The 12,189-nt window shown below is 49.6% G+C and overlaps 5 protein-coding genes across 5 annotated transcripts; 3 read left to right on the forward strand and 2 right to left on the reverse strand.

The window, feature by feature from the left end:
• Window positions 1-675: 675 nt before the first annotated feature.
• On the forward strand, window positions 676-2,634 carry LTR84_004780 (uncharacterized protein; the record flags this gene model as incomplete). Its single annotated transcript, XM_064848354.1, has 6 exons — window positions 676-891; window positions 942-1,241; window positions 1,297-1,722; window positions 1,781-2,243; window positions 2,305-2,475; window positions 2,531-2,634. 6 exons carry the CDS (start codon window positions 676-678, stop codon window positions 2,632-2,634), a joined length of 1,680 nt encoding a protein of 559 aa, XP_064710978.1.
• A 315-nt stretch (window positions 2,635-2,949) lies between these two features.
• Window positions 2,950-4,169, forward strand: LTR84_004781 (uncharacterized protein; the record flags this gene model as incomplete). Its single annotated transcript, XM_064848355.1, has 5 exons — window positions 2,950-2,953; window positions 3,124-3,530; window positions 3,591-3,697; window positions 3,754-3,931; window positions 3,990-4,169. The coding sequence occupies 5 exons, from the start codon at window positions 2,950-2,952 to the stop codon at window positions 4,167-4,169; spliced, it is 876 nt and encodes a 291-aa protein (XP_064710979.1).
• An 847-nt stretch (window positions 4,170-5,016) lies between these two features.
• On the forward strand, window positions 5,017-6,333 carry LTR84_004782 (uncharacterized protein; the record flags this gene model as incomplete). The annotated part of the gene is made up of 1 exon (XM_064848356.1): window positions 5,017-6,333. The coding sequence occupies one exon, from the start codon at window positions 5,017-5,019 to the stop codon at window positions 6,331-6,333; it is 1,317 nt and encodes a 438-aa protein (XP_064710980.1).
• A 539-nt stretch (window positions 6,334-6,872) lies between these two features.
• LTR84_004783 (uncharacterized protein) lies at window positions 6,873-8,838 on the reverse strand (the record flags this gene model as incomplete). The annotated part of the gene is made up of 4 exons (XM_064848357.1): window positions 6,873-7,713; window positions 7,781-8,323; window positions 8,456-8,555; window positions 8,673-8,838. 4 exons carry the CDS (start codon window positions 8,836-8,838, stop codon window positions 6,873-6,875), a joined length of 1,650 nt encoding a protein of 549 aa, XP_064710981.1.
• Window positions 8,839-10,114: 1,276 nt separating this feature from the next.
• LTR84_004784 (uncharacterized protein) lies at window positions 10,115-12,124 on the reverse strand (the record flags this gene model as incomplete). Its single annotated transcript, XM_064848358.1, has 1 exon — window positions 10,115-12,124. The coding sequence occupies one exon, from the start codon at window positions 12,122-12,124 to the stop codon at window positions 10,115-10,117; it is 2,010 nt and encodes a 669-aa protein (XP_064710982.1).
• Window positions 12,125-12,189: the final 65 nt, after the last annotated feature.

The raw sequence follows: 12,189 nt of genomic DNA on the forward strand, positions 1-12,189 counted from the left end.
CCCAAGACCACGGGGAAACAGGGGGTGGGGGAAGGATTTTGTGGAGGGGGAAAGGCTTTGGGCGTCTTCGATTATTGGTTTACCACCGGACTGATACTGGTTTGCATACCACCCCCACCGGAGGATGGGAAGATGTGAAAATGCAATATGCGGCTCCAGTACCGGGGGGCCACAAAGCACCCTCTGTACATACATTGTGAGCTGTGGCAAAGGGTTGCTAGGTGGTGTGTCTGAACGCCGACTCGGTGGGGCCTCACATGATGGCCGAGGCTCTACACCTGAACATAACTCCGACGGGTGATTTGTCTTCATACCTCAGGCTAATTAACGTGTCAGTGGCCAATGGCTAGTGAACCGGTTACTTAACAGACACTCGTACTGCATAGTGGATGATCAAGGCGGAATTTGCCCTGCTTACTCCGGTGGGAGAAAAGGCTTGTGAGCTACTACTCCGAAGGGGGTGCTAGGGTTGAGCTGTTCTCCACACCTAACACCCCATGCTTGTCAAACCCTGGAAGCTGGGGAAACGGATTTCGAGGGTGCATGCAGCATGGTACGAGTACATAATGATCGTCTGCCCATGGCTGTGGAAAAGGTCTATGACTTTAGCTCCCCAGTTCTCTCCTCGAAACTCCCATCTGCTTGTCTTGCCTCCGAGGCGTCAATCTCGCTAAAATGGAGACCGCGAAGGTTGTATCAACGACATGGGAGCACCACAATCTGGATATTACTCATGAAGAAACTCTCGAACTAATTCGCCACGCGCAAGAGAGTGATGCTGCTGATAGGCTATTGACCATTCGCCAGGCGGTGAAAAAATACAAGAAAGCTTTGTTCTGGGCCATGTTTCTATCTACTAGTCTAGTCATGGAAGGCTACGATCTGGTGATTGTAAGTTGTCTCTCACTCGAATAAGAATTAATAGTCCTAATGTGGTCCAGATCAACTCGTTCTACGGTCAAACCCAATTTCAGAACAGATTTGGTGTCTTAGACCCAGCATCAGGGGAGAAGAAGATTCCTCCAAGTTGGCAGTCAGGACTTTCCAACTCGGCACTTGTTGGTCAGTTGGCAGGCCTCCTCATCAACGCCTACACCCAAGATAGGTTTGGTTGTCGTCCCACAATGATAGTATTTATGGCCTGGATGGCTGCGGTACTTTTCATTCCAGTATTTGCACCGTCGCTATCGGTGTTGGCTTTTGGTGAATCGATGTGCGGAATTCCTTGGGGTGTCTTCCAAGTATGTATGCCTGGGCAGCTAGATCGAGAAATGGTGATATCTGACTATCTGACAGACCCTCTCCACGACTTACGCTTGTGAGGTTGTGCCGACCATTCTTAGGCCGTACGTGACTGCATACGTTTGTATGTGTTGGGGTGCAGGCATCCTACTGTCTTCCGGTGTTGTGCGAGCAGTGGCTGGCATTGATGGCAATCTAGGCTGGAGGCTTCCATTCGCACTTCAATTTGTGTGGCCTCTTCCTTTGGCGATTGGAGCCTATTTCGCCCCAGAGTCACCATGGAACTCTGTTCGTCGCGGTAACTTTGAGGAGGCTCGAGCGAGTTTGATGCGCCTAAGGCAAGATACACCAGAGAAGGAAAGAGAAGTCGAATCCAGCCTGGCTTATATCAAGTATACCACCGAACTTGAGAAGGCTGAGACAGCAAATGCCAGCTTTCTCGAGTGTTTCAAAGGGACAAACCTGCGCCGCACTGAGATAGTGAGTCGATTCACTTCTGATATCCTGCTGTCCCACCTGACTAACTGTCAATCACTAGAATTGTGCTGTATGGGCAGCCCAGATCCTTTGTGGCAATGCTATCCTTGGATATTCGGTCGTGTTCCTCGAGGCTGCTGGATTTTCTGAATTGCAAGCATTTGACGTCAACATCTCACTTTCTGCCTGCTATATCATTGGTGGCATTATTTGCTGGTTCATGTTCCCGCATTACGGAAGATACACTATCTATATTGGAGGCTGTATAGCCATGTTTGTCTGCCTGGTTGTAATCGGGGGTCTCGGGTTTTCTGATTCGAAAAATGTCCACCTAGCAGTTGGAATCATGCTGGTCATATCGACCTTGATCAATATGATCACAACTGGACCTGGATGTTACCCTATTGTTGCAGAGACCCCATCAGGAAGGCTAAGATATAAGACCATCGTGATTGGGAGATTCACTTACAACCTTACTGGAATCTTCTCGAACTCGGTCACGCCTCGAATGATCTCGTCAACAGGTTAGTCTGCCATGAAAATCCGTTATCCGGAGAGGTCAACAGTGAACTAATGATATTGCAGGTTGGAACTGGGGCGCAAAGACAGGTTTTTTCTACGCTGGAACCAATCTCCTCTGCATAATTTGGTGCTACTTCCGTCTGCCCGAGACTAAGGACCGCACTTTTGGAGAGATCGACTTGATGTTCGAGAACAAAGTTCCAGCAAGAATGTTCAAGTATACAAAGGTTGACCGTAAGTCCCTACTCATTTTCTTCTTCTTGCAATATTTGGCTAATGACAATCGTAGAATTCGCTGTGGGCCGAGTACATGATGACAAGGTGGATTCAGATGAGAAATTTGCGAGTGCTGAACATCGATCTATTGGTACAGGAGTCTCGCTGGCAACCTGAAGCGACCCTGGTTGCTACAGATATAACGGAAAGCCGTATTTATGATCTGGTTTGTGAATGATGTCTACCTACTTGATAAAATTTGAGTTAAGAATGCTCGTGCATCTTTGAACGTGATGCTACCTTTCAGTCTCACCCACTTGAAACATCTGACTTTCCCATCCTCCAATCAAAATTACATAGGTATTTGTGAAGTTATTAACCTTCAGGTTGATGCTGATGCGTTCTGGGACAGTCTACATTGTCGCCGATCTGCTTGCAATGCGTCCCAGCCCAAAGCTTACTAAGGGTTTAGCTGCAGGCGGCTCAAAGGTTATGAGTCATCTTGATCTAACTAAGATTGCGTGGCCTTGGATAAATTGTATGTCTCCGAAGTCATGCAAAACCAAAGCCTTTTGAGCCATTGTTTTCATCCACCTCAGAGGGTGTAATCTGACGACAACTACCACAGAAGCTGGTAGGGTCCCTTGCTGTCCTAATTCTTCGCAGCCATGACCGAAAGCTCTTTGTCAAGTGCTATCGCAAAGAGTGCACTCGAATTTTGGGATGCAAATGCTCCAGTTTGGGACGATGTAATGCGAGAGGATGGGAATGATTACTGGACCGTCCTTGAGATGCCAGCGCTTCAACGGATGGCTGAAGTGAAACCAGGTGACTCTGCACTTGACCTTGCAACTGGGAATGGACTTGTGGCCAGGTGGTTGGTAGAAAATGGCGCTTCCACGGTTTCTGCCACTGATGGTAGTTCTGCCATGCTTCAATATGCTATAAAGCGGACCTCAGATTGGGCTACAGCTCGTGGACCTCAGCACGAAGACAGCATCACATTCAAAACTCTGAACGTGGTGGACCGCGATCAGGTCAATTTATTCGTGCAAGAAGTGTCGGAATACAAGGTAGGCTTTCTGGCTACGACCGGAGGAGATTGAAGTGATGACAAAAGTGACTATTCCTAGCCCGCAGGCTTTGATGTGATTACCATGAACATGGCGATTATGGATATCCCAGATCTTGTGCCACTGGCTCACCTTATCTCTGTCGTATTAAAGGCTCACAGCGGACGGTGAGCCAGCCCGAAATTTTGAGCAGAGGATGCAATGGCTAACAAATATAAAAAAGCTTTATTGCGACAATCCTACATCCATTATTCTTCACCTCAGGCGCATCAAGGCATATTGAAGCATCTGAGGACTCGGAAGGAAATCGGGTGATTGACCGGTCCATCGTCGTGAGGCAGTATCTCGATGTACCGCCGAGGAAGATTGCTCCCATCACAAGCGATCAGCCAGCTAGACAGGTAAGCTTTCCAAAACACATCTAACTATGATAATACTTTCTAAACACGAGGAATATAGATCGCATTTCACAGACCGATGCATCAACTTCTGGCTCCATTCTTCGCTGCGGGTCTGGTGATGGATAGATTGGAAGAGCCAAACTTCGACGAATCCTTCATCGACAAGGTCAAGCCGTATGCTTCGAAGAACTACTCGCAGTTGCCCAAGATTCTAGCTTTTCGTCTAAGGCGTATCTAAGAGACGTAGTGATGGAGTTTTCTAATCTGCATTATCAATAGAGTAGAGTGATGTGAAGAGCTTTCTCCTACGAGGGGAACATACCCTTCACTCTATCCTCAGCTATGCTTTGATGATTGCGAGTTACTGATCGTAAGCTATTCTCACTTTCGAGTGATTCATTCACTTATCCTGTTTATATTCAATCATATAAATTTCTTCGACTCTATATCTTCCTATCCCAAGAACTTACTCAACTCTCAAATCTAACAGCTTTCAAGGAACCAAAAGAACTATCACCGTATAATCTCAGCCGGTCTCAACAACGGCGAGTCTCAAAACTCTGCCTCGAAATCAGAACTTGATTCATCGATAAGTTGCTGGCAGGCGCCCTCACTCATACAAACCACTCGTTGCCGACTACTTCTCCTCATACTCGTCCACCTTCACTGAACAACATCCTCTCACTTCTGGATAATCTTACTTCTCTTCTCACCTCCAAGCAATTGGTTACCCTTGGCCTCCAGAATTTATCTATGAGAAAAACTCAGACACGTACTTCAACCTTTGCATACCTCATCCTCATATCATCGCCAGATCTCCCATGCAGCAAGTGGTCAACAATCAAATTACCGGAAGTCGACCGTTTCCGTCGTCGTGCGGTCGAAAAGGAGAATACTCAAAACCCGTGCCCGCCTTTCACATCAACTCTTCTTTTTCGAAGTACTTTGCACTACGCTTCCAATTGCTAGATGTATTGGGGTCTGACCGAAATTGAACGACACAACCTCACAACGGTAGTTATCTTCTCATCACTTCGATACCAGGCCTTGGAAACCACAATACATGACCACAAGCCTACTCAAAAATGTCTTATGAATACCTCCTTGGAAGCGAGGATTTCTGGGTGGAGCAAATCAAGCAGACAGAATGCGAATTTGAGGAAGCGCGAATCGCCCGCGATCGTAAGCAAGCTGAAGTCGAACATGCGCAGACTGAACTCGATCGGACGGAGAAAGAACTCGCACAGAAAATGAATGAACGCGATCAAAAGAGGATCGAGTTAAAGCAGAAGCATGTCCGACTCAGTCAGAATGACATTGAAATCGATAAGAAAACAATTCACCTCAACTATGCTAAGAATCGGCTTTACCAAATGAGAAAGCAGCGCCAGTCTCTTGAAGCATTCACAAGTCTAGATCAAGGTGTGCGCCAGCTAGGCATCGAGAATAAGACGACCCAAGCGAACCCGACTCCAATTAAAGCTACTACAGTCCAAAGTGGAGCTTTCAGTGACGAAGAATCTAAATTTACTACTACTTCCCTCTCTCGAGGTGGGCGACCTTCGGCCCTCGCAGCAGCGAATCACACACTCGACGAACATAATAACCTCAACCCCAGCGCTTCACGACATGATGAGAAGAGTAATCAGATCAAAGTCCAGAGTAGAGACTCACTGTTATCTACATTCATCAAACCAAGAACTTCACTGATCGTGACCCTGAGATATCGACCCCAGAAGAAGCCGGTGAGTACTGAGATTTCGCCCATGCTCCAGAAGCGAATCAGAGGTTCAAGGCCGACGGAGATTTCGAAGAAGCGACCAAGAGAGATGGTTTCATCCGAAACCAAAGCAGACTACAGAATCACCAAAGCGCGCAGACTGGAGTTGCAGGACGAAATGGTCGAGCTGGACTCAATGTCTACCGATGAGCCAGCTACGACCAAGAGAAAGCGTCCAGAACCTGGTAGATACCAAACCCCTGACGTGATGCTCTCACCGTTTATGGCACGTCTATGCCACCCTGTTGTGAAAATCTTCAAGACTGCTCTGAGGAGAGTTAAATCCGCCAATAGCCATTTGCGCCGAGCCTTCGATACTCTTGGAGAGATGGTGGAAACAGGAGATCTGAAGCCTGGAGAAGAATTCTGGGAGTGGGCAGAAAAGACGAAGGATATCATCGCGGTATCCAACCTGTGCTACGGTGCGGATAAAGGGATGCTGCTGTCCAGATTGCAGAGGTGGATCGATCAGTGTGACGATTGCATGTTTTCCTGTGAGTATGAGCTGGAAGATGAATACGAAAGAAGGGAGGCAGTTGATCGTTCTGTGCAAACTCTCCAGCGAGAATTCGCATCGCTTGCTGAGGACGTCCTCCCGATAGTCAGGTCGGACATCAGATGATCTGGCAAAGGTCATCTCGAGGATGGAATTCCAGTGGAGTGGCGTCACTATTCGAAATCAAGAGCAGACGACGGCGAAGAACTTTCCCCAAGTAACGAGATTAGTGTAACATCAGGGAAGGTGAGTGGCAGAGGCGCTTGTGTGGCTGGTTTGTGTAAGAGCACTTGGAAGCTGTGATGGAGCTACGGAGTACGATTGGTATCACGGAGGCTATTTCCAAAAAGCACGGGGTTCAGCCTTGAATTGGAACACCAGCAGCTCACGAATGATTCGGACCTGAATACAGGGTCTGTTGCAGTTGGACACCTATTGTAGGAATAGGGGAGCAGAGATTGAACCTGTGCGGGCCGGCAGGAGCGATTTGGAATCACATCCAAGATTGGGAGGGTAGGAACGACATTATGATGTTCGCTCAGTGCTAGAATCAGGGCTATGGTACCAAACAATCAGTGACTTGAGGTTCATGAAGATTCATTCCACTAGATCTCTGTACATCCACATAACGACACCCGCTGCTAATTGTAGCCACTCAAGATTTGCTAATAGGCAAAATTCAACACGACAGCACTCGACCACGGCACATCAACTAAGAACACACCGCCCTGCTGAATCTGTACATCCTCAGCAGCGGATATGTTCTTCAACATCACGGGCCGCCCCTCGTCAAGCTCGTAGTTGAACGAATATCCACCGAACGTGACCCCGGTGATGGCATCGCTCCCGTTGGCGATCAGTTGTTCCGCTGTGATGCTCTTGACCGCAGCAGCCGTCCCCGTCTGGTCGTTCCCCAACTGGAATGAAAATCTCTCCACGGGTCGCTGTGACGAGCCTGGGGATGATGGTGAGGAGTAGTTGTACGCTTGCATCTGGATGACGGCGAGTCTGGCGAGTCGACCGTCTAGATAGGCGGCGTACGCACTGTGGTAGATGCTTGCACCACTCTCACTTTCGGAAAGGTCAATCTCACTGACGGTGACATTCTCCGCCCTTCCACCTTCGTTACCCAAGAATCTGGCAACAGCCACATTTCCATAATAGGGCGTCTTTGTCCCGATTGATTCGTTGACAGTCTGGATAGGCTGCCAGCTCGCATACCGATAATTCGTGCCTTGATGCATATGCACACGTCGGATATTGTTGGCTGCGCAATGCAGGTTGAAGTCGACACCCCACAGCGCCGCGCCGAAAGAGTTCGACAGACCTGGCTTGCCTTGGTTGTACAGACTATTGGTCTCGCCGAGGATATAGGGCTGCGTAACGCCTTGGGAGCGTAAGATTCGGGATTCGTTCAAGTGTTTCGCTACGCTGGCAACCGTCGAGCTGTGGTTCATTAGTGTGCCTTGCAGGGTGACGCCAGGCTGTTCTGCGCCACCGATGTAGCTGTGAGACACAAAGACCCAGTCAGTGATTATCAATCATATGCTTCGATCGAAAGAGATATACGCACTTGTGGCTGTCCACGAACCCGATATCATGATCCGCGTCAATCCCCTGATCCCACGTCTTGATCAGATTGAGACTATTACTCGTACCCGCGAACGAAGGCGCATAGAAGCTAAATTTCCCCTGCTCAACGACCTCCGGACAATTCTCCATAACCAGCGCTCGAATGACACTCCGCGTCTTATTCAACCACTCCTGGACATAATCGGTCTCATTCCACCACGACGGCCGCACTGGCCCTTGAGCGCTCGTCTTGAACAGATCCGGCTCGTTACCTAGCTGCCAGGCCGCGAGTTTCGGACTCTTGCCGTCCGGCGAGGCGAGGGCCTTGCAGACGAGCGGCACCGTGTCGACCAGCGTGTCGTGTCCGATGCTGCCGTTCTTGCCGAGGTTGAAGCCGTGGATGTAGCTGATGTTGGGCCATGTCGAGTAGCTGTCGAAATACGATGGCCCGATCGAGATGGTCGTCGGGTAGTCTCGTGAGCGGTTGGCGTTGACGGTTCCTATGAGTTGTTCCTTTTGCGTCGCGTTGAAGGTTGCGTAATCTCTGTGAGGTTGGCATTTGCCGTTAGCTCGACCATGGCTTCTGCCATGACTCGGCGTTCAATCGAGGAGGGAATCTGGGACAGTATGGTGGGAGGTTATTTATCGACAGACAAGAAACGATAGTCAAGCATACTGTGTATTACCACCCACTCGAATAATAGGATTCGATCCCTGCAGGTCGCCCAGGTTTTTGAGCAGGTTGTATGAAAAATTGTTGGGGTGGCTTAGATTTCCTAGATGTGATTGATATCTTCAGTTAAGTGGCCATTCGTGTCCCTGTTAATCACCCCGTTTTCTGCTCCCCCTTCAAACCTCAGGTTGAACAGGAGATCATTTCATCTTTGACTTACCGGCAAAATCCGGAAAAGATGAAAACTCGATCGAGAACGAAACGAACGACTTGAGAACTGGCTGACTGACGTTTTCGGGGGCGGTCAATGACAGTGCAATTGCAGCAGAGGTCACGACTTTGGCGAACAGAACACTGCTGTAGGCAAGAATGGCCAACTTAAGCATGATGGAAAATGTATATATATGAGAAAACGGGGCGAGTCAATTCAACTTCGTAATGGTCTGCGGCGAAGCTTTGAAAGAATTCAAAGTCGGCAACAAAGCATGATTTCTCAATTTGGGATGTTCAGATGATTTCGTTCGAACATCTCCTCATTCTGGAATCGGATTCCACCTTGGCCGCGGTAGTCAACACTGGAAATGATATACCATAGGGAAGTGACGGCATAAGTGTTTTTACCCCAGTACTCCGCGGGGGCGATGCACGGGGAATGCATGACAGGCATACTGGTGCTTGGGTCCATGTCTGCAATTGGTCGCGTCCCAAAATGTTGGAGAAATGATCGACATAGAAGATCAGCGATCCATTAACAGGAAAACACCGGAGGGCGAGCAAGCATCGGTTTAAGCATTTCCTGGAAAAGGCAGGTTGCTATTTACTGTGACTTGCAGCCGGCAAGGTTTCTGGGTCGGGAGGTAGCATCAGGATGGGCCTGGTTTGCGTCGGAGAATGCTTGGGCCGATGGATCATCTGTTTCCATCAAAAGGTTCCTGCAGGCCGCTTCAGTAATTAGGTGTGCAGCAAGTATCAATATCACCTCACGCATGCTTAGTGCTTGATGGTGTGAATAACATTGAAAAACTGGTATGACGGGACCGGGGTTCAATGCGTTAAGCTCCCTATTGGATTTTGGAATTATCACAGATGCTCAGCACCGTCCGACCCTATTCCCTATCCCGCCGAGCTGGCCATAAAGGCTCAAGAACTAATAATAGACGCTAGAGAATACCATCTTCCTTCACTCCTCTTCGTCACTCAGATAAATCATACAGAAAGTCGGCTTGATCCCAGCCTCGATCTGGAATGCCACATTTGAACTTTGGCGCAGAACCCGCCATCATTTCCTTTTCATATCCCTTTCGCCGCCAATTCCAAAAAATCCGTGACCAATGTTTGCTCTGCCCTCAAACAAAGAATATCCGCCTTCCGAACTTCTATATCTCTATGCCATGCCTAAGTGGTCGTTGGGCGTTTCCCCGTGATAAATCATGGCTCATCACATCTTGGGATAAGTCTATCCAGATATTTTGTGTCTGCCGTGAAGAAAGTCATAAGTCGAAAGGTCCGTTGCCACCATTACTTGTTTGATGTTTGCTGTCTTCGATTAACTTGCTGATGTCCCCGGGTTCGTCCACGGTGAATCGAAAGGCCCATCCACCCTTTCCCCGAAATTACTTTTTGTGTTGACACGACGATTGCGTGCACTGTTGAATCCACAGATCAACTTGGTGCTGGAGGCGCTGCAACGGGAGATGGTTGCGGCTGCGGCTGCGGCTGACCTGATGCAGACGGTTGAGGTTGGGCTAGAATTTGTGACGGTGTGTGTGACTGTGGAGGAAGCTGCGGCTGCGCTGGAGGCTGTGAAGGGGATGCTGCATTTGGTTGGGTAGGTAATGGCTGTTTCAAAGGTGTACGTTGTGGCTCCCCACCAGGCATCGCTTGGGAGAATTCTTCAATTCCAGGCAGAATGCCATTCGTAGGCCGATCTTGGACCATGTGAGCACATAGAACGACGTCGACCTCTCCCATTGGCTGCCAGCGGGTATTCTTCAATCTCGTAGCAATAGGCTTGCCTGTGGGGTCAAAGGTTGGGTCTGGGGCCACTGGAACTCCTGCCTTCCCAAAGAAAGCTGGCGCGATCGTCAGAATAACTGAATCGATCAAGTGGGCATAATTCAACTTGAGCAGTTCGGAGATGACTACACCGCCGCCTTCGATCATGATGCTTTTGATTCCTTCTCGGTACAGTACGTTGAATATTCCTTCCCAATTCAGCCCTCCAGTCTGAGGATGATAGTCGTTGATCATCAGGTACTCTCCCCCATGGGCCTTGAGAGTGGTGACTGCTTGGGGGTGGAGCATAGCACCGGGCGCCACCACGATCCACGGTGCTTTGCCTTTGCCCTCCGTGGCATTCTTCAGTAATTTCATCTCAGGCCGTACATGAAGTCGTGCAGAGGGGTCAATGATGATGGGGCGAGGCTGAAATTCCCAGGCAACTCCGGCATAGTTTGCTGGCAGTGCCAGGCGGCAATTCAAAGCCGGGTCATCTGCTATAGCAGTGGAAACGCCGACCAAAATCGCATCGTGCCGGCTTCGAAGATAATGAGTCATGGCTTTGGTTTCGGGTCCTGAGATGATGGTTTGCAAGCCAGGAAGCAACGATATGCGACTGTCGAGACTGCTGGCCCATGTCAAGGTGACATGAGGACGAAGACGACTTGCCGCAAGCGTTGGGTTGGGGATATATGGCTCAAGGAAGCCTCTGGCATGGTCGGGATACTGCAAGGTGTCCAAGGGCGCTGGTTGGCGTGGAGGAGTTGGGAGCTCAGGCTTGGAAGGTTCCAGTCGACCGAAGAGGCCAGGCTGCATAGCGGGTGGGAAAGGTTTGGTCGGGGTTGGCTGTCGTTGGCGCGGAGCACGAGTGGCATTGAAACCAGTATGGGCCTTGAGAACCATCTGTTGATTCTCTTGTCGCCAGGCATATTGAACATTGCGGACATCTGACACCTTCATAAATTTACCACCTGCTGCATGCATCTTTTCTGGTTCTTCCCACATCTTCCAGAATATGGAGGCAGGTAAAAAGCCCTTTGTTGCCTCCCGGCGCGCAGTGTCCATGATACCCGTGTTGCGCTTGGTGGCATCGATGTAATCAAGGTCGTGGGAATGCTTCTGGAAGGTGTCGACAGCTCGAGAGATTGTGCAAGTTTCGGGTGAGCCAGGGTTGTATACCACTTTCATGGTCATGCCACACGTTTTCTCCTCCTTGACTCTCTTCTTGCGCGACTGCTTGCCCTCTGGGGTCGGTCGAGGCAGGTGAGTTTTCTGATTGTTGCCGCGTCGCAGTCTGCAGGCATAGTAGTCGACACGGGGACTGCCTTCAGGTTGGGGTTCGGTAGTACGCATCTTGCGCCAAACATTGTCAACAAACAAGAAGTAGGTGTCGAAGTCGGCGGCGGGAAGCTCGATAGGCTCCTCGACAGCGAAGATTCGATGGCGCATGGCAACCAAGTCGGGAGGGTTGGAGAAAACACTGTAGTCTGTAGCTTCGTCCGGGACCGCGTAGGGCTTGCCATTGGGTTGAAATGCTTGTGAGGTATCACCTTCGTCGTCGTGCATGGTGGTATCATTGACGGCATCCTCGTCGAGGTCAGTTTCGGGCTGATCGTCTTCATGTTGGCCGTCGACGGGATCGGGGGTTTCTGCTTCGCTGCTCATCATGGACATGAATGGGGAGGTGAGAGCAGTTTGCAGGGTGTTGGGAGGGCAAAAAAAGTTGTGATCGGAGGGTG

Source organism: Exophiala bonariae (genome assembly GCF_035927105.1).
Source record: "Exophiala bonariae strain CCFEE 5792 chromosome Unknown scaffold_2, whole genome shotgun sequence".
NCBI classification, from domain to species: domain Eukaryota; kingdom Fungi; phylum Ascomycota; class Eurotiomycetes; order Chaetothyriales; family Herpotrichiellaceae; genus Exophiala; species Exophiala bonariae.